The 26192-nt window shown below is 40.9% G+C and overlaps 2 protein-coding genes across 12 annotated transcripts in view; one reads left to right on the forward strand and one right to left on the reverse strand.

Annotated features, from left to right (window-relative positions):
* The first annotated feature begins 836 nt into the window (after positions 1-836).
* On the forward strand, positions 837-5468 carry gosr2 (golgi SNAP receptor complex member 2). Its single transcript, XM_057346046.1, has 6 exons — positions 837-1011; positions 1414-1478; positions 2558-2666; positions 3779-3911; positions 4068-4208; positions 4708-5468. The coding sequence occupies exons 1-6, from the start codon at positions 983-985 to the stop codon at positions 4867-4869; spliced, it is 639 nt and encodes a 212-aa protein (XP_057202029.1). The 5' UTR covers positions 837-982; the 3' UTR covers positions 4870-5468.
* Positions 5469-6989: 1521 nt separating this feature from the next.
* Positions 6990-26192, reverse strand: part of gpatch8 (G patch domain containing 8) — a 40661-nt gene continuing 21458 nt past the window's right edge. For 2 of the 11 annotated variants that reach the window (XM_057346910.1, XM_057346909.1), the window contains 7 exons: positions 24908-24929; positions 22395-22467; positions 13277-13344; positions 13098-13184; positions 12651-12794; positions 12385-12515; positions 6990-12184 (listed from right to left, as the gene is read on the reverse strand). In XM_057346910.1, the coding sequence (XP_057202893.1) occupies positions 8242-12184; positions 12385-12515; positions 12651-12794; positions 13098-13184; positions 13277-13344; positions 22395-22401 (4380 nt within the window). In that variant the 5' untranslated portion in view covers positions 22402-22467; positions 24908-24929 and the 3' untranslated portion in view covers positions 6990-8241. Of the gene's footprint in view, positions 12185-12384; positions 12516-12650; positions 12795-13097; positions 13185-13276; positions 13345-16832; positions 24930-26192 lie in introns of those variants that run through there. The other 9 variants (XM_057346906.1, XM_057346911.1, XM_057346907.1 and 6 more) reach the window with 7 other exon arrangements.

The following is a 26192-nucleotide window of genomic DNA, read 5'->3' on the forward strand; positions in this document are numbered from 1 at the left end:
CCAAACATTCACATCCCCCTTACAGACATTAACTTTATTGAATTTACAGGGCTAGAAGAAAATTTGACGGATTCCAGACCATTCACTGTAAGTATCACCCTATAGAAGTTTCTCCTAAACTTGCTTAGAAAAAATAGAAACAAATGAGACAATTGTTAAAATACATGAAAAGTATTGACCTGTAAAAGAAATAAATACATTTTCTGGATATGGGAAAATTCAATGTGAAATCTTTGAATTGATATTAAAATAGATTTAATAATATTTTTGATTGCAGACTTGACAAATCTGTACTCAGTTTGTGACAGTGTTGAGAGACGCAAAAGACTTAAGCAATTTTTCTCTCCATTCTTTGAAGAGAAATAAGTGAAATATTGAAAGGGTCTCATTTTGCGATTCGTATTTCTTATGAAGCTTGACCAGTTGACAAGTGCCCAATTCATGTCTCAAACCTACACTGCAGACACTAGCCCAGCCAGGCTAAGACCAGCAAATCATCGTTGGCAGGATTTATTTGATTTTTTAGGTAGAAGTTTAACAAAGAAAACAAAGTATTATCACTTAGAGACACTGTGTGTCTCAGAAACCTTTCGTTATTTCTGCAATTAATTTCTGACTGCTTTGCATGTTTTTTTTTAGAAAATGCAACCGTGAGTTTTGAAAACAGTGAAAAGATACGTATTTATATTCCTTCTTAATATGTTCATCGTGAAACATAATAAACATTTACCTACCATCTACTGAGAAGTTAATATGCGTTCGACTTCATTAGCCTCCGGTGGCGCTGTTTTCTCGTCAACATCTCTTTTTACAGTCAGGCGAAAGAGAGGCCGCCTAAAAGGTCCTTTTAGCTGGTGACGTGTTGGGTTTCTCTGACAGCGATATGTGAAACTAAACGATAACGAAAGAAATAAAACATTGCGTAACTGTTGATTTGGAGGTTTTGTCGTGATTTTGTTGGCGTCTTTAATCGTCGCTGAATATGGAGACGCTTTACCACCAGACCAATAAGTGAGTCGTTTAATACTGTTGTTATTAATGTGAAATGAACTAACGTTAGTTAGCTTTGTTACTACTGTACTAAACGATTCAAAAGTGCTTAACGCCTTTTCGAAAATTCAGTAATTCACTTATGTACCAAATAAAACAAATCCGATGTATGAAAGTTAGTAATAAAGCTGCTTTGATCAGATGTCATCTGTTGAATAAAGATTTTCATACGATTAGCATAGCTTCATTCTTTCGGTGTTTTTATTATTCTTTAAAAAAAGAATGACGTTGATGTAATTATATGTGTCATGTTTAACTTGATTATTGTCTGTCTGGTCAATTTTACGACGTCAATGATACATGATTTTAATAATGTCTTCTAGAAAGCAGTTTTTAACTCTCTCCTCTTTTGATCACACCCAGACAAATCCATGACGTTCAGTCTCAAATGGGACGACTGGAGACAACAGACAGAGAGTCAGTCCACTGTAAGTCATTGTGTGTATGTGTGTATAACTGCATTAATAAACGCTATCCCATTGTTGAGACTATAGGAAACAGAACGACAGTAGTGTAGAAATGTCACTTATTTACTTCCTGAATTGGTTTGACCATCTTTAATGCTGACTCTATTTTTAGCGCTAAGCACTTGTGATCAGATCTCTTGAATGGATGTTAATACCACGTACAAACCGTGTCCAGTGAGAGGCAGGCAGAGTCCGCATGGTGCCAGTGTGCAGCAGATTGTTCTGTAGAGGTGAAGCTCAGCACAGAGAGCCGGGCTGGTGCCACTGCAGGAAGGACAGGGAGGAGTGATGGGGTGGGGGCAGAGAATGGATGCTGGACGAGACGACTTGAGGAGTGTGTGAAGTGGTGTTGTGGCTCTGTGGTGTGTTTGGACAGATAACAGTCTTAGCCAGGCAGTCGCCAACTCATATTAATGACATCATATGCGATGTCATAGGCGGGAAGGATGCGTAATGTTGCGCAAGATTGCGTGTGAGAGAGAGTGTGAGATTGTATTCTCTCAATGGGTGGGGGTCAGGACAGAATGTGTGTGCGTGAGTTTTTTGACTGAGATAGCATCTGATAAAAGTTTTCCCACCAGTCTCTGTCTTTGTAAGGAAACGACACTCATTCTTGATCCGTATATCTGCCTGTCAATGCTTGATTCTTACTCTGTCTGGTAAAAATACACAAACACAATGGGGTGGTTTCCCGTACAGGGCTTAAGACTAGTCCTAGACTAAAATAAATGTTAGAGCGGTCTAAACTGAAAACTGCTTGCACTGACACAACGTAAAATACAGCAGTGCCATTGTTTTGTCTCAAGATGCACAACTGTAATGCTTGTTTGTAAGACATGGTTGTGAAAACTACTTAAGTGTCCTAATTTAGCTAAGGCCTAGTCCTGTTTTAAACTAATCCCTGTGTGGGAAACCACCCCAGTGTGTTTCTGTTAGTTATTTAGATGAAGATTAATCAGACACATGGCTTTTAGATCATGTGACAAATGACAATTCTGATTTGTGTATTCATATTTGTTGATGCTCATGTTTTCTTGCAGTGTTTGAGAATGAACTACAAGCCAGAATCGATCAGATTTTTAACCAGTTGGAGCGACTGGAGATTCTAGCCAGTAAGGAACCACCAAATCGCCGGCAAAACGCCAAACTGTGAGTGCATTAGCAACTATGTTCATAAAAGCTATAGCAGCATGCTACTGTAAGCATTCCTGGCCTTTGGATGCTGTCTTCCTGAAGTATGCAAAGAACCAATCTGAGTTCTGCATAGCAGACTTGCACAATATGATTTGTATTTTTAACCTAAACAATTGGCAATCCAATTTATGATAATATTGGTCAATGACTTCAGATTGTGCATGGGGAACATAATATGATGACTCCAAATGATGAGGTTAGTGTAAGCCTATGAGGAGCTCTAATAGGATAGTTCACCCCAAAGTCATTCTTAATTTACTCCCGCTCATGTCATTCCAAACCTGTATGAGTTTCTTTCTTCTGCAGAACACAAAAGAAGATATTTTGATGAATGTCAGTAACCAAACAACATGGGTCCCTATTGACTTCCATTGTATGGACACAAAACCACTGAGACATTTCTTAAAATATCTTCTTTTGTGTTCCAAGAAAGAGTCACATACAGGTTTTGAACAACACGAGGGTGAATATGACCGAATTTTTATTTTTGATGTCAACTATCCCTTTAAGGGCATTCACTTAAGTAGAAATCTTTTAAATAAAAAAATAAGTAGAAATCTTTTAAATAAAAAAATAATGTGATGACAGTAAGGAAAGTAACTGTTGTATGTGTGGCATGTGGTATTAGGAGCTTTAGTGAAAACATTCCGTGTCACGTCATTGCTGACATTCCTGCCCTGACTGGCACAAACAGACCCGAGGCCAACACATCTGAGACACTTACTCACAACACCACACAAACCATAAAGAACAGACACATCTAAAAATGTGTGAACTCTCTCATACACACAAATAAAACATGCAACATTATCTTTTCTGACAAGTGTATTCAGACATTTCACAGCTTTCATTTTTTATATATACCATATTCAAATCAAAGACTGTCACTGTTTAAAACTGATCATGTTTCTATTTTTGTTTGTTTGATGTTTTGATTGCTTGTAATTGATAGCAACACTATGTTTTAATAAAAGAGCAGGTGTTCTGTGACTAGTGTATCACCAGATAAGCTCTGCAGGCTGCTCTGTGGTCAGGAAGATTGACTTCTTCTGTTTTTATTTCTCTAGCCGTGTTGATCAGTTGAAGTATGACGTACAGCATCTTCAGACAGCCCTGGGGAACTTTCAGCACAGACGTTATGCTCGTGAGGTGCAGGAAAAAGAGAGAGAAGAGCTTTTGAGCCGAAGTTTCACAACAAACGTCAGTCAACCACACATTCATCTGCATATATAAATAGCCACATGCCAAGATGCTTTTATTTAAAACTAGTGTTTCAGTACCCATTTCTGGAAGCACATCTTTGCTACTTAAGGCATTATTTTGACTGTGCTGTGCGCTTTGCATGTGTTTTTGTAGGACGCCGACACCTCGATACCTATTGATGAGACCCTGCAGTTCAATACCAACCTATACAATGCTCACAGAAGAGTAGATGACCTGCTGGGCTCAGGGTCCAGCATCCTGAACGGCCTGAGAGACCAGAGGAGCACACTCAAGGTGTGTATCCTCTCATCTGTGCATTTTGAAACTGGAAAATATTTTTTGCTTGTGGATCAGTTCGAGTCTCCGTATATAAAAATGAAAAATATAGGAGTGTTTATAAATATAGAAGTAGACAGGTTAGTATGTGTTAATAATAGGTGCGTGTTTGACGTAATGCAGTCACGTATAGAGACACTGACTCCATGTTTCCAGGGAGGAGTGTTTGTTCTTCCTGAAGCTCTTCTGATTATCAGTGTGCGTGAGAGACTTTCTCAGGCTTTGGTTTTGGGGACATTTTGGACGATCTGTACACGGCAGCAATGAAAAGATAATTTTCTGAAAGCTATACCACCTGTTGCCAAAATTGTGTCCAAACATGTAAACATTTTCACTTTCAACAGAAAATTAGGGTCTTAAATATTAGAAAAAATAAGTGCATGTTGTACGTATTGGGGAAGGAATCACAAATGATCTTGGAGATTCTTGGTAACATCTCGCACCGTCTCTCTTTTAGGGTACCCATAAGAAGATGTTGGATGTCGCGAACATGTTGGGATTGTCAAACACCGTCATGCGCTTGATTGAGAAACGAGCTGTGCAGGACAAATTCATCATGATGGCTGGAATGCTGGCTACTTGTTTGGTCATGTTTCTGGTGGTTAAATATCTTAGCTGAACTGTCCCACTTTCAGCCGACCAAGGAGTTTGAACTCATCATTGAGCTCATTCCAACTATAAGGACCTTCTTGTGAACATTTACATAATTCATTCTAACATACCTCACTCGTCGTCTGTGGAAAAGTGTCAACATTTTACATAGCTGCCTCAGATGGCAGCTAAATAAGTGAGGTCAATGGTTCTATTCTTTTATCTGATGTACAGTGTTTTGGGAGAAGCATTGAAACACTTTCCTCCTCTCTTATTGCTGTTTGAAGTCTACTAATATATTGACTGAAATTAAGAGAGCAGACTTTCTACAAGGCAGTTTATGACTTGTGCATTTCTTGACTTGTAATTTCTTATTTGCAGTTTTTGATTTTTTTTTATTAAACTGGTTGTTAGAAAAATACTGTGATCATTACCAAAACTGGTTCATAAAAATGGACTTATGTACAGGCTCTTTAACGCCACCTTCTGGACATTTAATCCTTAAATATGTTTTTATTTAGTGATTTGTTTGTGTCAATTATGTTTATGATGCCTCTAACCTGTCCTGTACTAGGCTGTAAATACAAACGTGAATTTCTGTACAATAAATCTGTGTATGCACACACAAACGCACATGGCTTACTCCGCCCTAAAATGCAAATGTACACTTGTTTCATAAACTTAACAAAACCCTCAGCAGGGGTCACAGCTCCTGGCAAACAGGAAATGAGAGATGTTATTGGACAGATGCTGCTTGGTCTTGATGCTCTGCTGGTGCGCATTCACATATGCTCTAAACACCAGCAGCATAATACTCAACAGTGACCTCCTGGAACAGCTAAACCTCATTTCTGTTTGCCACTTTCACTGCCAAAGTAACTGGTTTCAGGCCATTTAATGTGTACTGCATTGTGCTGTCAACAGGACAGTTGGCCAATCAGAAGAGAATACTGCTACCATGAATGTCATTTTAAGTTATTGATACTGCTACCATGCATGTAATTTAAGTTAATAATATAGTATCTGGAACCTGTCAAGCAGACACTCGAAATTCAAAGACCTTAATACTCAAAACGGGTAAGTAATTCCTCTACAGTTCTTGTTGAAATGTAACAAAGACAGCGCCTTAAAGGGACAGTTCACCCAAAAATCTTAGTTCTGCGATCCTTTACTCACCCTAATGTCATTTCAAACTTGTATGACGTTCTTCCGCAGAACACAAAATAAATATTTTAAAGAATGTTAACTGAACAGCAATTGCACCTATTCACATGCTTTGGTTTTGTGTCCATACAGTAGAGCTTGTTAATCGACGTCACACCACGTTGAATGCTGCGCCATCTTGGGAGTGTTCAATGAAGTGTTTTGTTTTTCTTGTTTGATTAGGAAATATAACTACGGTAGGTCTGTCTTGCTGTGTTAAAAACTGCAATAGCATTATGCAGTCATTAGGGAAAAGCCCCTGGTTCTATCACTTTCGATTTCACCATATGTCATACAAAACAAGTAACAGTACATATCGAAACAATAACAGCAGCGGAGTATGATCCTCCCAAGATGGCGGCGCCACTGTAACATAACAGGGCGTGCTGACGTCTGCTTCACATTCTCTATAGAGGTGAATGGGTGCTGGCGCAGTTTGGTTACCAACCCAAAATATCTTCTATAGTGTTCTCCAGTAGAAAGTCAGTCACACAGGTTTTGAAATGACAAGAGGATGAGTAAATCATGACAACTTTTTGGGGGTGAACGGTCCCTTTACTAGCTGAAGCCAATCTAAGGTACTATAAATGTATTCAACAGCGCCATCTAGTGTAGTTTGTTTTATTAACTCTTTTTGTCTATTATCTGAAGATTTGTTTACACTTCTTGGAGCCAAATCTAGCAGGTGTGGGGCAAGTTGTGGTGGTTTGCAAAAAAAGTAAAGTGTCCATAATTAATGAACCACAAAGGTTTGATCAGAAATTGTAAATTATACATTTTTTATTAAGTTACAGGTGGATTGTACTTTATTATTTTGGGGGTGGTGTGTTTCTTAGAAATATTTAGCTTTAGGAACATTTGTACATCACTAAACTATAAACATTTGATAGTTTGTACGTTTTTCATGTAAAATGTGCAACTATTAAAAGAATCACACCTTCACAATTACAAGTCAAAGGTTTATTTGCTGATGCATCAAGGAGGAATTAAAAAAGCTCATTTCATTGCTGCCATTTACAGTACAATGTCACCAAAACTTTTGCAACTTTTTTTGTCCCTCACTTTCCCAAAGAAACTCCTGATAGCTGCAGTACCAAGCACTGATCACGTTTACATAGTCTCAGTTTACAACTTCATTATTCCTTTTATTATCATTTAAACGGGTGTTACAAACCTTTATTGTACAGGTTTACTACGATAACTATTTACATTAATTTTACAGAAAAATAACATTGTCAGAAAAACAAAATAAAAAATAATTTAAAATCAAAATTATTGCAGAATACTACAATCATACAGTTGTTACAAGATGCATAAACAGCATCTCAAATGTACATTTTTGTTTCAGTGCAAGATTTCACAATTTCAATAATACGGATGGGAACGCTTGAAATCCAAAGTGTAACCTGGTACATAGTTCCAATGGCCTGCGACTATAAAAATTTGCCTGTGATCCTTTTGCCATTTCATATTTCCCAAATTACAGCCAACCAGCAAAAATAGATGAACACAGTCAAGTGCTGAGTATGGCTTTAATTGTAATAGTCTTGTTTATCTGTAATAATACCCTTTGGTAAGAGTATGATACAACATTATGATAACTGGTAAGAGCTGAAAATTACCAAATATTATGGTAATTTTATAGTAGACCAATCATCAATTCATCTCAGCCTGGTTAAGAACCAGGAGGACCAAGTGTATCTTTGCATATTCATACAATGAGTTAACTTATAAACTTTTACAACGCTTTGTACACAGAAAAACAAGTCCTTAAAGAACCCTAAAGAACCCTCAAATATCCATCCACACGTACAGCCCTCAACAAAGATCTTGATCATGGCTGCAGCCAGTGAGCCTCTGGATAAGGAACATGTCAGACAACATAAATTGACACAAAAAACTGTGTTTTTTGCCCTAGTAAAACTCATGTCTTGGCCTTTAAATCAACATTGTGTGTGTGAATGCGTTCCTTACTCCTTGAAGACAATATATAAGATGTTATATACCTCAACTTGCCAAACAATATCCTGGTTCAGGACACATGATTTCATCCCATTACAATTTCAAAGTTACCCATAAACTGTCCTGACAAGATCCCCTAAAATATCAGAGTACTTAGAGGACAGAGGATTGTGGGTAACCAGAACATGCCACCCAGTAGCTTAATTCTTGTCCCTCACACTGCTGGGCCTGGTTTTCAAGAGCCATGGTTCGGAGGGTGTTGAAGGTCTTGCCCTGAGAAGATGGGGTGAAGGAGGGGGTGTAGCTGTAGGGCAGCGGCTGCTGCTGCAGTGGCTGGCCGAGGGGCAAAGAGGGTGGGGTAAAGGGCAGCGTGGGGGAGATGGTGTAGAGCTAGAGGTGTGTGATGGAGCGCAGAGGCTGGTATAATATGTATAGGTTGGCCTGAAAGAAAGGCAGTGTGGTGGGCTGGAATCAGGCCTGCGTGTGCTAAAGAGTGACCTAGTGAATGGCCCAAGGAATGGCCTAGTGGTGACAAGGAAAAAGGGGTTAAATGATGTTGAGGGATGTGGTGTACCTGGGCTAGTTGGGCTGGGTGATGATGTGGGGTATGGGGATGGATGCCCATGGCTGTAGCAGCAGCGTGGTGCTGCAGGATGGCATGCTGGACTGTGGTAATGGAGGTAGCAGAGGCTGCAGAAACTGCAGGTTGCTGGATGTGTATTTGCTGCAGTGCGGTGGGTGGTGGTGGTGGTGCAGGGGCAAGGTTGGCTGCTGCTGCTAAGTTAGCCGCCGCCACTGCAGCAGCTGCAGCTGAGGGGAAACTCTTCACTTGCTTTGCTAGCAGCTGCTGTTGAATATGCTGTTGAGCCGCTTGCTGCAGCTTGCTGTACTTTTCCATTTCTTCTGGTGTAAAAGTGATCGGTTGACTTTCTAAGGGTGCAAGACCATCTTCCTCTGCTTCCATTCCCATTTCGCCATCTTCCATTGTGGGTGCGGGGTAACCAGGGTAGCCGTGCATAGTAGGCTGTGGACCCATATCGGCGCCCATGAGATGCCCATCCAACATAGAATTGTTAGGGTCTTGCCCTTGTTCACTTTGATATTGTGTCATCATCATTGATGGATCCTGTTCATACTGTTGCTGAGAATCATGAAGGGTCTGAGGGTCCGAGCTTGGATGTCTGCTCTCCTCAACATTTGGTATGGCCTCCTGTAAATGCTGCTTTTGTTGTTGCTGCTGCTGGACAGGTGGTTGGGGTGGAGGAGGAGGTGGGGGAAACTCACGAATGGGTTCTACCAGGATCACTTCATTACTATCCGAATTTTTCCCAGAGTCAGACTTTTCACCCTCGCTTGGACGTGTAAGAGAAAGTAATGATGGTTTCTTTCCCCCCTGGAGCTTGCCAAAAAGAGGCAACATACTTTTGTTTCCAAGTGCAGGGGGGAGCTTAGGCCCAAAGTATCCTTGTGGAGGGTCCTTGATTTTGAGGCCCAGCTTGGTGCCAGTTCCAGATTCCTTCCCTCCTTTTTGAGACTGGATCTTCTCCAGTAGTTGCCGAGCCGTGAATGAATTTTTATGTTCTGCAGCACCTCTCTCTTTAGAGGAGGCTCCACCGCTACCTCTAGTACCTTGCCCTGATGAAGAGTTGATGTTTCGGCGCTGCGCTCGTGAAGATCTCGGAGACTGGGATCTGTAAATGCATGACCGGTTGAAATCACGCCTCCTTGTGGAGCTGTCGGATCGCCGGCTGTGACCGTGTCGATGTGGAGAGCTCTTAATGGAACTAGACGAACGACTTGCAGAACTTCGGCTGCGGCTGTAGCTGCTGCGTCTGTAGGAGCGAGCGCTGCTGCTCCTGCTACTGCGACTAGAGCTGCGGCTGCTACTCCGTTGGTGTCTCCGACGATGATGTTTCCTACGGCTGTGAGAACGTGAGCGAGAACGAGAGTCCTCATCGGAGGAAGAGGAGGAGTAGTGTCGCCTGTGAGAGCGGCCACTATCGCGCTTCTCATAGTCTGAATCAGAAGAAGGCCTTCTTGATCTGTGGTGACGTTCTTCATCACTGTAGTCACTGTAACTGTCTGTGTAGCTATGACTGCGGCGGCTGTAAGCACTGCTTCCTGCTGAGGAACGCTCAGAGCTGCTTGAGTAGGATTGACTGCGGGACTTTTGACCCCTGTGACGTCTATGGTCGCGGTCTCCTTGATGAGAAGATCTACTGCGAGAACGTCCTGACTGCCCAGAGTCGTCACTACGGTGTCTGCGCTGCTCACATGACGGTGTGGAGCGATGGTGGGGTGGTCGGGAACGTTGAGAGGATGATCCACCATCCTCCTCACTGTCACTGTCGCGAGGTCGACCTCCACTTGAGCTCTTTTGGGCTGATGCAGAGCAAGAAGCAGCATTGGTGTCAGATTTAAGACGTTTAGCACCATTGTGTTCCTCTGCAGTGCTGGGTTTTCCTCCACCGCTTTCTTCAACACCAGACAACTGTGACGTCTTGTGGGATCGTTTTCTCTTTCCTCCTTCATGGGATGTGGTTAGTCCTGATGAGTGGGCTGAAGGATCCTTGTCAACTTTTTCTTTCTCCTTTTCCTTACTACCACCTCCCTCCCCGTTGTCCTCAGTACCACATGGTTTATTTTTGCTTTTCTTTCTTTTATGCTTCTTTTTCTTTTTAGTTTTATCTCCTGTCACCTCATTCTCCAATCCCCCTTCTGCTGTGGTCTTGTCTTTTTCTTTGCGTTTGGAGTGCTTGCCTGACTTCTTGTGTTTCTTCTTCTTTTTCTTTGACACTGCAGTCACATTTTCACTACTTTTTAACTTCTGCTCACTGTTGTCACTTTTGGTCCCCTCATCTTTTGAGGGTAGCTGTTCTTTCTGATCAGTACTTGGTCCTGCCACTGCTGTAGCAGTACAAGTCTCTCCACTAGTTGCAGGAATACTGTCTGTGTTTTCAGGCTTAGATTCCTCTCCTTTATCACTGCTAACTGGCGGCTTGGCTGTGTTGCCTTTTTTGCCTGCCCAGTTTCCTTTATTTCTTGACAGCTTGAAGTCAAAGTAGAGAGGATTACAACTGTAAGAGAGAGATGGCTGGGCCTTAGTAAACTCCAGCAGTTCAGAAGGCCATTGCAGGGTGGTGCTTTCATCCTTACTGAGCACAGGAAAGAAAGGCCCGGTTGGCATGCGGGGACCTGTGTCTGAAAGTTCAGACTTCTTTTGCTTGGTATGATCTTGTTGGGATGAGATATCTAAAACTGCCGTATCATCTTTCTCTGCTGGGGTACTACACGTTTCTTCTTCTGTTATCACATTGGTGGGTGTGGGAGAAGGATTTGTATTTTGCTCTTGTGTGGGCTCATTCTTAGTGTCTTCTTCTGATTCACACGTGCTGACTTTAAGCTGTTTTTGCTCTTTCTCTTCAATAGGTGCCACCTTATCTTTTTCTGCACTTTCATGCTCCTCCTTGCTATCACATTGTTCTGAAGCTTTCATAAAAAGCAGAAACTGAAAATGAGGCTTGACCCGACAATGTGCGGGAGGTACATAATGATAATACTGTGGCTCCTGTCCAGTGTAACCTTCTTCCTTTTTCATCATCATCTTCAACTTGTTTAAAGTGGAGGCCAGGGATCCTCCATCATCTGTCTGTGACTGCTCATGCTCATCCTCATCCTCACCCTCACACCCACCCTCACCCTCACCCTCACCCCCACCCCCTCCTCCTGCCCCACCTCCTGTCACACCTTGTGGGCTATCAGAGTTAGATGCCCCACTTCCTTCCTCACCTCCAGTCTTTTCTTCTTCCTCACCTCCAGTCTTTTCTCCTACCTCTTCCTGGCCTTCTTCCTCCATTGCCTCCTCACCATGGTCTGCAAAGAAAGCTGCGGCAGTCTCAAGTTTAACTGGTGCTTTCTTTGCAAAAGAGAAGGAGACACTGACTTTGGGACCCTGTGAGCCTCCAGAGGGTGTTGGAGAAGAGCTAGTCTTGTTGAAGCCAAAGCTGATGGTAGGACCTGGTCTAGGGGAGCCTTGACTAACAACACTACAGACTTTGTCTTCACAAGCATCAGTGATGGAATCTATTGTCATAGGCACACCATCCATTGAGTCTTCCCCCTTTTCTCCATCTACTGCCACAGTTGTGGGTTTAAACATGGGGCCACTACCAGGGACGCTGTAAAACAGGACAGACAGGAAAAATAGACAGAATATTTAATATCTACAAACAAGTAACAGCTAACATTGTGGGCATTAACAATTCATTTTCAAAAGACACTGCCAAACAGTTTTAAATAGACAACCTATTAGCATAGTGATGACCCTGTAGTATGACTGATAACACTTTCTTGAAAGCAAATGTAGAACTTCACTTACTGGTCTTGCTGCTTTCTCTGTTCCGCCAGTTCATGAAGACGACGAAACATCTTCTCCCGTTTTTTGCCATCTTTTTTGGATCGAGAAGACACATTCCTTGCAAACTCCCTCCTGCTCAGCTCCTTCAGTCTCTGTAGGATTAAATGGAGAAAAACATTAATTTACCAAAGGTGAAATGAGATGCTATTTCACAAGGGAAATGTTTGGAATGTGAAGAAATTTGATGTGTTCAAATTTAAATCCATGCATATGCGCATCATTTTTACCTGTTTGTGCGCATGGTCATAGGAGTTGATGTGATTATCAAACTCCTGGTGTTTCGTATATTGCTTATCACACAATTCACAGTAGAAGTTTGCCCTCAGATCCTCCAAAGCTTTAGCTATGGCTTTCTCCTTCTCTGCAAAATCCTGCAAAAAACAGACCACCACATTGAACAAAAACTGATGAAAGGAAAATGTGAATGTAATACTACTGGACATGTAGAACACATTGTCAAGGTTAACCCACTGACAACACCTACATTTTTCTAAACGGCATAACCTTATAAACCTTATGTTACACAGTGTAAGCACTGCAGGTTATAATTATCTTCAGTGATCTTGGATATTTTGTTCATTGAGATCTAATACAGTGTGATTTAAGTGTTCCCTTATTTTGAGCAGTGTATTTAAGAAAGCAGTGATAGCCTTGTTCCTGTTAAAGAATTTCACCTTGTATTTTTGACGCAGTTCATCAGAGTCTTCTTTTTCCACTTCCAACACACGGCGCTTTTCTGTGGCATCTTCTGCATAGTCCAACTGTAAGCATTTGCACACAGGTTAGAGCGGCATACAACTAATATATTCACATTCATTAGCAAGTACAAAAAGACAAACAATTCTCTTCTCACCTCCATCTCCATACGCCCCATTCCCATGACGTCATATTTGAGGATGATGGGCACAGGGTCAGTTCGTCCTATGAGGTTGGGGGAGAGGCAGAGAGAGAGAGAGATAGGATAGAGGTTAGACTCATGCTCGGATATTAGAGAAAACTCTGGGCGGGACAGCCTGCTTAAGAGCACAGAGTGCTGGGTTAGAGAGACTGCCTTCAAGTGCAAGAGACCAGAAAGCTACAGTGAACCAAACTCTAGCCATTCTCACAGCTTTATGTGCAGCTCCCCTCTAATCTAGGTGCTGCTATATGATAACTAAAGCTAGTAAATAAATAAGGTAACCAAGTCTAATGGTTTAATCTTGTTTAACATGAGTTTGCCGCTAATTTCATGAACAATTGTGAACAATGAATTGCACTTGAACGGTATACATTGAAAAGGTATAAAATCTTCCATTAAAAGACAAACAAGGAGAGAAAGGCGAGGTTGATGATTTTGTCGAATTTGTCCCTAAAGTGACAGCTTCATTTTCTTACATTTTCTTACTTTCGGTTATCTCTCTGCCCTGTTTTTTTAAACACATAATATTCTTCTCTATCTCAGTGCAGTATGCAATATGTTCTGTCCAGCTCATGTTCTTAACCAAGAGGACAGGAAGAATTTAGGTTACCAGAAGGAGTGCTTATAAAAAGGGAGGGGACATCGGTATTTAACTGCATCTTTTCACAGCACTGCGTCACTGATCCATGGTATGACTTTCATATTACAATCTCCTCTGAAGATCCATTATACAAGTTAAAACTTTCTCTAAGCTGTCAATTGACTGATTTCGAGACCAGGTCTAGCATGACATCCTTAAATATTATATAGTATAGTCTTATTCTTTTAGATACACAAGCTGTGAAAAGACCTAGATCAGAGGAAAAGTAACATCAGAAAAAAAGAACACAAATCAGAATGAAACAAAAGAAAAAAAGGACGATCAAAACTACATTGAAGATTGACACATTATTGCTTAATCCACTCATAACCAGCCAAACGAAGCAGAGAGACAGAAAGGTAGAGGGAGACAAAGATAAGAGAACAGAGAGAATAAGGACACAAGCACTGAGCTACAGCAGCAGAGTGACGTCAAAGGCCAGATGTTGCCATGGTGACAGTGCAGGGCTGGGGAAAGGATGTACTTACCTGGGAGAGTGTGGGGTGGGGGGTGGCAAACATACAAACACAGACAGGAAAGGGTGGGGGGTCTCAAATAAAGACGAAAAGGCACAAGTACAGAAGTCATTCTAATTTTCAGCTGCATGGTCACAGTCAATCAGACTCCAATCAAGTGTTTGGATTTCAGTTTTTTCTGCCAGCCTTCCTCTTTTTTGTCAATATTTTAGGGGGTCATTCAATGTTTTAAAAAGGCAGGGTCAGTTCATACCCTTGGGCTGATGTCAGACTAAACGGCGAGAGCAAACCAATGTATTTTAATAGAAATATCTACATTCTACAACAGCTTCACCAACACCACAAAGGGCTAGGAATTAACACACGAGTTGTGTCCCAAATGACATGCTATGCACTATGCACTTCAACTATGCAATATGCACTTAACCATCTAGTGTATGAATTTTAGAAGTGTAGTATCGTCCCAAATGGAATACTAAATCGTTTTATACTAACTGGACGTATATCGGTTTCCCAGTCGAGCGCAAATGACGTCAATCGCACAGCACAATGTGTGTCAATAAAAATCTAGTTATATATTGTACATTTATTGTAATTTTCATCTGTTTTGCCCAGCATGACTTTAGTCATCATCAGATTGAAGCGTAATCACTCTGCAGGAGAACTTTGCTTGAGTATCGTCCGATAGCCCCGATAGATTCTCAAAAGCCGTGAATAAATTTTTTTCTTTCATATTTCCGCAAGCACTGAACATGAATTAATGTGAATTTTAATGCTACTACTATCCACTAGATGTCACTTTTCTTTTTACAACGGGTGGATGTTACAACAGGGAGCGTATCATTCATTCATTGCTTAATTACCATGGCGGATGCGGGCCATTAACTCTTAACTCTTAAATTAACTCTTTATAGTTAATTTTGTGAAATTTTGTTTGTTATAGCTTAAATGTAAAATAACCTGACCCTGTTTGATCAAGGTATGTGACTGTTCTGTTTCAATATACCCAAGTGTACCAAAAAATAAAGTTTAATATACAGGTTTGTGGCTCTTCATTTGTTTTTTTAATTCACCATTGTAATCTGATGTTGACTGATTTTGTTTAGAAATATCTATAGAATTTGTATTAAATCTATAATCATCGACCCGAATTGAGAATCGAATCGAGAGCTTGTGAATCGGAATCGAATCGTAACATCAGAATCGATACCCAGCCCTAGTAAACACACCAATAACCCTATTTATACTACAAAATGGCATAGGAAGAGTGCATAAGTGCGTGATTTGGGACAAACCTACGGTCTGTTTATTTACAGCTACATTTACAGCAGGGCTACTCACACACCTGATAATATTTTTCAAGTGTTATTTTTATGGTCCTCCGGGATCAATGTTGTCTAGCTCTGTACTACAGAAAGCCAACTTATAAACACTGTACACAGTACACAGATACATATCTGTTGCCGATACAGTATGAACCAACACAAAGGTTTACAAAAAGTGAACTACCAGTAGAATAATGCTTTTCAATATAAAGGATTAAATTAAGAAATGGAGTAAGAAGAATACATTTTAAGAATGTTGAAGTCAGCATAGATTAATTCCTAGCCCTTGTGCAGAAAGAGACACATGATTTGGAAACCTTCTAATCTGTGACGCAGAAACTGGAGCTTCAGCCCAGTGGTATAATTGTCCTGTAATGAAGTGATAAAGGAGCATGTACGTAACGATAAGGGCCTGATGGGATTCCAGCCCCCACCATACCTTTCAGGAAAATGCTCCGCAGGATTCATTGTACCATCAGGGTGCACCAAAGGGCATGTTTTAAACAACATGTAAAACATTTGTATAATGAAACATCTCAATGGATTAGTGTAAAATATTTATTCATTCATATAACTCATTGTGGTGTCTGACAACACCGTACCGTAATTTGCTGGGTAGATTTTGATAAGGTGATGGGGGAATCCCAAAAATCAGGCCCAACTATTCAATTCTTTCCATTCCCAACAATCACAGTCTTTGGGAACAACGTAAGGTCAAGGCTAACATTACGCATTCCAGTGAAAGAACATAACAAACAGGACGAAAAGGTGCAATGCAACAAAAAAGGGGAAGTGAATTTAAACGTCACCCTCAAAAAACTGAAAACAAACAGAATGAGAGTGTTCTAGAAGAGTGCATATTGAACACTAAGAGACGAGCAGCAGAATGAAGACGAATACAAAGAGAGGTAGAGACAATTTAAGCCTATTAAACACTGGTGCTCTGATGATGAGAGTCAAATCAAAACAAAAAATGGGGGAAGTAAAATAAAATAAAAATCAACAAAAATGAAAGCATAAATCAAATAAATCAAATAACCAATTCAATCAGGGGTAAAAATAACATTTACCACTAAGTTTACCATCAGCACAACATGGCCAGGATCATAATGCTGCAAAAAAGAAACACCAATTGGTTAAGCAGGAAGATTGAGGCACAAAGAGAGCGTTCAGGGATAAGGGGTAAAGGGTTAAGGGTTGGGTTTAGGGGCAGGGGCTTCGGTGTACCCCCTACCATCGGGCTTGGGTGATTACAGGGCTACCCTCTCACCATCATTCCCGCTCTCCACTTTACTGCCAATTTGAGATGAAAATGGTACAATAGTTTTAAGCTTTCAGGTTCCTCCGAAACAAAGCAAGGACGCCTTCCGTATGAAACAGGGTTTTCTAAATCAGGTCTCCCTGCTTACCTCCTCTCATGGTCCACCCTCTCGTTTCCCCTCTCTTGGTTGATTGTCTTTCAACATTTATATACCAACCATCACAGAATCCAAAAACTGAGCACCCTCCTTCCTGTTTCACCATTGCTACATGCCCCATAAGGATCCATGTGTCCGTGCGCATACGTTGTGAGTGAGCTTCTAGCAACACATCATTCTGATTCTGGCCAGAAGTCTGGCTTCACTCTGGCTTATTTACAAGGCAAGATCTATTTCATCTTACCATTAATCTTCAAATTCAAGCGGTCTCTTGCGTTGCTTAAAACTCAGGATCACAAGACTGGGTCTCCACAGCCAGCATGCTTTGCAGGAGAGGGGGAAGGAGATGGGTCAAGTCAGGTGATGCTTTTATCTGTATGCTTATAAGAGAAGTGGGATGCAGGCAGGACGGTGGGAAGACTTCTCCCTGCAAGCTAAAACACCTGAGCCCCCACCCCTTGATTTGGTGACACACATACACACACACTCACATGTACAATTTTCACTCCCAACACACGTGTACATTCACTTTACAAAAGTGGACGCAGGCAGATAGACTGATCACAGGCGGAAGGAGGGGGAGAATGGGCGGGGGATTGAGGCTCATTCTGCAAGCCATTCAGAGGAATCATGGGAAAGAGGCAGAATCATGTTCACAGCCAATCGGAGGGCCCCATCTCATGTTCTCAGCCAATCAAAACACCCCCATCGCAGCCAAACATATGAAATAATATACAAATACTATTCTAACGCTAATTCCGAACACAATCAAGAAATAAAAATGGACATTTGACGGTTAATTCTACATTGAAAAGGTTGATTCCATTTTGAGTTTCATGTCGTAGCGCTGGTATTTTGAGCAGAGAGCATTTAGTGATTGTAAGCATATAGAAATGAACTAAGAGAAGCCATTAGGCTATCATGTAAAAGGGGGAAGAGTTATTTTGTATTATTTGAAGAAACACATCCACACACACGCTTTCTCAAACATACGCACATACACACAATGGGGTAGGTCCTACAAACCTTACCTAAAAAAACAACAGTACAAAAAGAAAGAAGAGTAAAAAACAGAGTCAATACAATGGAAACTCAATCGGGGCGACATTTCAGTAAATTCACACTCAGTACCAAGGCTCTGTGCAAAAGATAGAGAGAAAAGAAAAAGAATGAAGTTTAAAACCATGGCATGAGCACCAGAATGGGTGAACAGACGTGTTTTGTGTGTGTTGGATTGTGTGTATGCAGCCAGGTCCTTCTCTGTTTGATAAACAAAAAGCACTTCCGATACAAACACGCGCACACAGGTCACTTTCTTTAGAGATGGTACCTAATTCTCCAAAGCGATTTCCACAAGCTCTCTCTTTTTGCCCCGCACTCATTTGTCTCCTGCAAGGTGGAACTAATCTACTTTTCTAAGCTTGCAGTGAGCTTCGATTTTTTTCTGATCTGGAATCTTTCTCATGGTGCAAACAAACTTCATACTCTACCAGTCTGCTCTGTGTTTTAAGAACAACATTATCATGACAGGATGACGACAACCATGAAAGGAAACACTTTGAGTCAGTGTTTGTGTTTGAATCTTGCCGAACTGCAAAACATAAGGGCGCCCTGGAGCGCACTGGAAACATTCCTAATCTGTCACACACTTGACTTGGCTGGGATGAAAACCTCTGGCTACTTCTACTTCCTCTGACTCTTCTGCACTTCCAGTTCCAAGAAAGCAGCCAATTGGGTGTCTGTCGCTAAGGCAAAGCCTAAAAGGGAAACTGCTGTTAAGCTTTCTGCCGTGATTCAAGAAACTCACTATGGCTGAGCAATAAATTGACAGTTTTTTAACAGCTATTTATGTTTCTGGCAATATAACATTGTGAATTGGAAACAATGTTAATGCAGTATTATGCTTAGTCTATGCTTAGACAACCAATGAGTGTATTCTCACAGTCCTAATGTGAAGGAAAAACAATGGAAGAGAAGAGCAGGCTAAGCACTTACTGTTCCTTCTGCTTTTGTTTGTGCTATCATTTGAACTATGGTTGATATTGGATAGTGAGAGAAGCGGATATTGAGGGAATTAATATAGATATAGTGCATTTCCCACTTAAGATCTGGGACTTGCACGATGCTGACTTCAGCACTTTTTACAACAGAGCTATCTTAACAGCTGCAGGGCCTTGGTCCTCAAAGTAGGCCTATGTGGGTGTGAGAGGATGTTCAAAATGTTAGCAATAAAAGCAGTCTCGAGGGAGAGGCACACATAATTCACTGATGGTCAAAATAACCTTGTAAAAGTCAACTCACAAATCTTAATCGTTATCTGGTTCCAGAGAGAGCCGATAAACTCATACATATTCATCTCATTGATTTTTGTCAGACCAATTTCCCCAAAAAATCCAATTGAAGGAGGTTATTTTAACAAGCCAGTATCTTAGAAAGGCAGTTGGGGTTAGAACAGCTCGTACTGATTTGTATGTGGGCAGAATAATTTACTGAAACATGAGGGTGTTTTCTGTGCAAACAAAACCTCTTAACATACACTCTATTTTGGTGATAAAGACAAGGATAGGTGCACAGCAAATATTCTGTTTAACAACTTACATTATGTTGCAATAAGTGGCTATACATGCATTTAAGCATTCCTAATTGTGAGCCATAAATGCACTACACATGCATGCTGGATTGTGTGTTATCATCTTGACAAAACTTTGATGGCCCCTCAAATATTTTCTTGTATATGAACATTCAACATATCAAATGCGCCCCTCTACGTGACCGATCCAGCTCAAATATCGCAAGACTACAGAATGCAATATGCTAACAAATGCACCCTGTGCCAAGTGCCCTCTCTAATGCTCTGTACATCTCTACTCCTGTTTGTGCAAGCAGAGACAAATTGACTTTCTGTAAGGACAATGACTCAAATCCATGTTCTTGTACTCTTTTTGTACTCTCTCAAACCACTTAAGACAACATGGCTGAATCAAAGAAAATCTGATGTTTTGCAACCACAATTGCGGGGCAGAAAGTAACGGGGAAAGTGGTATGCCTACATTTTTGTGAGTTGTAACCGTCCACATTTGCTAAACTGATTGATATAATACATATTTTACACCAGTGTGTCCCCTACCATTACCTTAGGGGTCGCCCGCCCCTCCAATGGCACCTCCCGCCCCCCTTGAAGGTCAAGATAATTTCATTTTTTATGTAGCGTTAGATCACAAGAGAAGTCATTTAAAGTTACCTTTCCTATATAACATGTCTATACCTTGTTCTCGTACTAAAACTAAATGGCATTATGTTATTTAACATGGCGGCATGTCATTTCTGTTTCTACGTGGTCGCGCCTTTACAATTCTCCTCTGCTCTCTGTATCGAGTTCCGAGCGCACACACACAGGTAAGCACACTTTCACCAGCGGACAGAGCGCGTGTGGGAAAATGTCACGTCAACCACCTGAAAAGCAGATAAATAAATATGTGTTTTTAAATGCTCCCAGGATGGTGAAAATACGCATGCCCTGTCCCTGACAAGCAACAGTCCAGTTACCACCAGATGACAGGTTTTCACCCAGTTTATCCTTCGTTCCATCCGGACCGCAAGACACAATGAACCATTAAAAAAAAACAGACTTTTTCTGTGGTTTAAATTGGGCAGCGCGTCTACATAACTGAGATGTACACATCACGCACACTCAGGGACATTTATGTTGATTATATTTTGCAGCTATATCCTCGAATATCTTTATTTAGCACCAAACACGCTTCATTTTAACCATTTCCGCTCCGTGAGCGCTGCTTCTCCCGCCAAAGACACGTCGCATATAAAGACCTGCAGACACCAAGAGCAGGTAAATAAATGGACACTTTTTCTGTAACGCTCAAGTAAATGAAAATGCAGCAGTAATGAAGTATTTTTAGCTGTCAGTCAGTTAACTGTTTGCTATATAGGTTTGTGACAGATTATAAAACATAACCTCTTGTATCTAGGCCTACATATAGCATTAATGATATTAATAGCATAAATAATCAGCATGTTAAGAGCATTTCATTGTGAATCATGTTTTAATTGGAAAGAATATTTAGAATCAGTTCTAGTATGAATGGCATGGAAAGGCTGTTAGTAACTTTGTAAGTACTCCTGCTCATGATATATTTATTTCAGTTGTTACATTTTGTTGTCAGTAGTCCTGATAATGGCCTGATAAAACATTAGATGGATTAATTTAACATTATTTATTAAAACAAGCCGTAAACCTAGGGGAAACACTGTTACACCCCTACTTTCAAACTGGTTATGTTCAAATTAGGTCCTGATCTCGATTTTGGCTATTCTGTTATTGATGCATATAATAGAGTGCCGCAGGGATGACATTGGTTCCCTTGACCAAAAGGCTATGGATTTTTCCCATTTTGGAAGATCATAAAATAAGGTCTGTGATTAACAAACGTTTATGATATTTATGAGTTTTGTATTTCAAGATAATCTTTACAAATTAACACAACATTCCCACCTAAGGATGTAGTCGCTTTTAGCAACTTGTTGAGCTGGTTATAACTGGTGTGTTTTATGTCATAGATTACAACGTGAAACTATTTATAGGTTTTGTTAACCACAGATCTTATTTTAGGCAATTTCCCAAAAACCCATTAAAAAACCATAGACTTTGGGGCAATTGAACCGGAAGTGCTGAAATGCTAACCTCGCTTCCGGGGTTTGCATACAAAAATACGTCATCCCTGCGGTACTCTATACAATAGCTATTAAAATGGACTTTTAGAGACTTTGTTTTTGGTGATGCAACGTTTTGTGTACACACGTCATACTCATTTAAGTTTGTTCAACTACAAAACAAACTCAAAATACCCAACATCTACACTAGATAATAACAGGCTTTATAAAGAGTTTGTGCATCTTTCATCTGTCTAATGTCACTTCACACCCTTCTACCAACCCTTCCTCAATTATCTCATCCTATCCTCCCCAATTCACTGTACATCATCAGCGCTACACTCCAAACACATTCCTCACAGACATACAACTTATGCAAGTACAAATGAGTGTACTGTAACAGAGTACAGAGAGATCACAAAGAAAACATTTTTAAAACTGATCAAACCACAGGGCTTTGATGCTGTTGGGTGGAAATCAAGATAAAGAGAGACATAGAGAGAGAGTGGGAGAGATTGAGCTTTAGGCAGAAAGGTGCTTGCTTACCCTGCATGGTTTTCCCCAGGCCTTGACCCAACTTCCAGCCATGTTTCTGAAGAAGCCGGTGCCCAATGTTATCCTGATATGAGGAAGAGAGGAAAGAAATACCACAATATTCCAATAATAAGAAGCGCTTTTAACATACAAAAACACACACACACAGTCACAAGCACACATGACAGCCAAATAACTGTCGAAACCTCTTCACTGTCATCAACGTTAAGATCATCTGATACACCTTTAAACTCCATGTTTGAGGGGAACAGGATGGAAAAGGAAGAGATAGGATGGACAGAACAAGATGAGGAAAATAAATTCACTTGGGTCTGTAATAAGGCACTTGAGGCCCCTACAGTTTGGGGGAATTAACTTTGTAGTGCCTTGACAATAGGGGGAAACTCAATCTATAGTACTCAAAATTGAATCTATGGTTTAAACGGGGCATTCCTCAAAAGAACAGGTTAAAGTGGAGGTAACCGCTATGAGAACATATGTAAATGCTACCAACCTCAGAGTCAACTAATTCACTTTCAGTCTCAGAAAAGGGAGGGAGAAATGTACGGTTATATATGTATTGTGACACGTAAATACATATATAAGCCGCTTCGGGGAGAAAGATTAATACACAAACAACTGAGAGTAAATAAGAGGTAAAGAACAGCACAGACATCGAGCTTGCATACACATAAAAACCAAAAACTTTCACAAGCTTTTTTTGTGAGTTCATCACCATGACAACAGAGCCACCACAAAAACATACAGTATGTAGCCGAAACGAGAGAAGAGGTCGAGGGGCGAGACAGTGAGAGAGGTAGATCGATACAATTATGAAGAGACAAATGGAGAGAGAGGGGAGGCCTCAGGTTACCATTGAGAGGCCCATGTACAAGTGTTTGCGTGTGTGCGTGCGTACTTTAGACCGATCTGATACTTCTATTAAAAAAGAAATGTTAAATACTAAATGAGATGCAAAAACAACTATAATTTGATCCAAGCAAAAAATATGGATGACTATATAAATCCAATAATCCATGGAAAAAAAATGTTATGTTTACCCAACACACACACACACAACAAATAAAAGGCAATTATGAGAAAAATTAAAATGGGTGAAAACCAAAACCATTAACCAGCATGCCGCTTTTGTTTAACCACTTACACAGTGTCTACACCGGTCGCGACAGGCGCAACGCGACATGACAACCTGCTCATTCGTAATAAGTAAAAATGATAAATGTCTTTTGTTGTGCCGCGTCGGTCGCGTCCGGTGTAGACACGGTGTTAGAGACGACGGTGTTAGTTGTGTCTGTATAGTAGGAAGCATATACAGGGAGGATAAGGCAGCAAAGAGCTGAGGATGTTGTTAGAAATGATGCAGAGCATACAGCAGTGATGGTCATCTAACAGATGTCACGATCTACAGAGGGTGAGGTTAAGATGGAGCAAGCAGAGCCATGAGTGGTATAAGGCAAGGAGTGGAGCAAGAACTAGGTTAGAGCATTATGGGTAGGGAGGGAGGTGCCATCCCCACAAGACACACCCACTTTCCATGAGTTCTGCCGTTTCTTTGCCAAGCTTTTCAACCATTTGGCCAATTTAGATGATGAACGCTGAACTGACCGCCCTAAACAATGACATCTGTATGCGTGTGTGGACAGAACAAGGAAATGTTTTCTCCAGATGGCCAGTGCACGGGTAGCTTCACTAATGTTCATCTTGTAAACCCCCGGGCCTCTAGAGACCCCAACACTTCTGTGTGTGCTGTTCTGTTCAAATTAAAGGCATGGAAAATACTGTTAGACACTTAGCCTATCAGTTTATTTTTTTTGCTTTGTTTATATTTAGCAGAGGAGACCACAGAGAGCATTTCAAGGCCAATTTCAGCATGGGACTGCCATGTACAAAACAGAACAGATACGATCGCCATAGCAACATCAAAAGATGATGATGGTGGAATTTATCAAAAGATGTGACAACACATCAGCTCACTGTTTACAGATACAGATTGCAGGACCAGAAGACTGTAAGTCCCAGGATCTTCAGTTTATCAGCAGTGCAGATGCGTCTGAGGTAAGCCCAGCCCAAATGGCCTGCAATGCAGTGACTCTGCAGCATCCCTCTGCTAACAACACACAGCATTTCATCGTTCGGAGGGCTGGTGAAGCATCTAAATAGCACTTTGAGCTGACCTCACATTACCTCTTCTTGCTGAGTGCAGCACTTTACATTTTAACTCTGAACTCCTCCCTCCTTAAGAGATCATTAGTTCAGGTAAATTGAACTCTATAAAGAGAGCAGTCTTTTAGTCGAATTCCTCATATGTGCCAATCAGAAACAGCTGAACGTGGCCTGGAACCATTCACCGGTTTTGTGAATGATGTGTCGGGCAGACGCAGAAAGCGGGCAGGTTTTGTGGTGACCAACGGGTGGATGCGCTAAAATAAAACAGACAGATGAATAGCAAAAGGCCGAAGAATCCAACAGCAGTGCAAGTGGAGTGAAAACATGTCCATACGAACCTGGCTTTTTTTAAACCCTGGGCTGTCAAAAGAACAGTCAAACGTCAAAAAAAACTGAAGAAACTGGCCATTCTCTACAGCTTTCTACTGGTCACACGGTCTCTGATCCACTACATTACCACAGTGAATTCACACATCTACATAACCACTAACTGGCAGTTAATTCATATCTATGATAAAAAAACGAACAAAATAAACAAGTTATTTTGTCCAAACAAGTACACTCCCACAACAAAAAGTGAAAAGAGGAAGGAGTTAATAAAGTAATAGCAGTAAGGGAAAGGAGGGTGGTATTAAATTAAGAGGAAGAGAGATGTGCAGGGCATGTGCGGTTCGTGATTCCAGTGTGGTTGTCAATGTTTTGTAAGCTTTATTGGAAGTGCTCATGACAATTGAGACTGAATTTTGCATACAAAATAAAGACACTGAAGTTCCAAATTGTCATGAACTGTCGCATTAAAGATGTGCATGCAAACCTTTATTAACTTGCAACTGATCTGTCGAATCTAAAGTTCATTTTTTACCTATCATGTAAGCAATCCATGAAAATAGTAAGCACCTCAAACTGATATACAGTAACCACACGGGACAGTATTTAGTGATCACTGTAAATGTCAAATCAAAGGGAAGAGAATGCACACAGTGGAGATCTATAAGAGCCTGTCAGTGATGGCTGAGAATGAGATTATTTGTGGACTACCGGACTGACCTTCATATGACCATCATGCTCTACAGTTGGACGCTGAAAGGTCAGTCGCCTGAAACTGAGAGGGAGATGGACAACAAAAGCTAGAGTAAATAAGAGCAGGAAAGTGTGGCAGAGGTGACTGTGTTAAGTTTCTTGGAACTGTGATGTATTTGAGAGGTGAGTATTTTCGTTTGGCCACATGGACAGCTGGTGTTGTGTCAGTGTGTTGATGGAATAAAAGAGAGGAAATGAAAGTGGCACAGTGAAAAATCTAACACATTGGTTTCCTTACCGTCACGCGCTGAATCAGCTAAGGACCAAATGGGAGGATGGGTACATTTTTAAAGTGTGACTTAGCTTAATTTATGGGCCAACACAACTTTCCGTACTAACAAAAAAACCTACAAACAGTGAACACAATATCTAGGCATATGATCAAACAGACAGCTCAACTGCATGATCTGTGTCTACAGGTCAGGGTTGTTTTAAAATGATGAACCTTGACCTTTTCTCTCAGAACATTCCTGGGTTTCATTTTCATTGAGGTACGCTTCATTATAAGGTCCGCAGGATGTGTATGCATGCAAAAGCAAAGCG

This window comes from Triplophysa rosa, linkage group LG11 (assembly GCF_024868665.1).
Source record: "Triplophysa rosa linkage group LG11, Trosa_1v2, whole genome shotgun sequence".
Taxonomy (NCBI): domain Eukaryota; kingdom Metazoa; phylum Chordata; class Actinopteri; order Cypriniformes; family Nemacheilidae; genus Triplophysa; species Triplophysa rosa.

Excerpts from the sequence above, each read along its gene's own strand:
- gosr2 (XM_057346046.1), top strand. The coding sequence starts at position 983 with ATGGAGACGCTTTACCACCAGACCAATAA. Across the intron at positions 1,012-1,413 it reads CTTTACCACCAGACCAATAA|ACAAATCCATGACGTTCAGT; the intron begins GTGAGTCGTTTA and ends GATCACACCCAG. Across the intron at positions 1,479-2,557 it reads AGACAGAGAGTCAGTCCACT|TGTTTGAGAATGAACTACAA; the intron begins GTAAGTCATTGT and ends GTTTTCTTGCAG.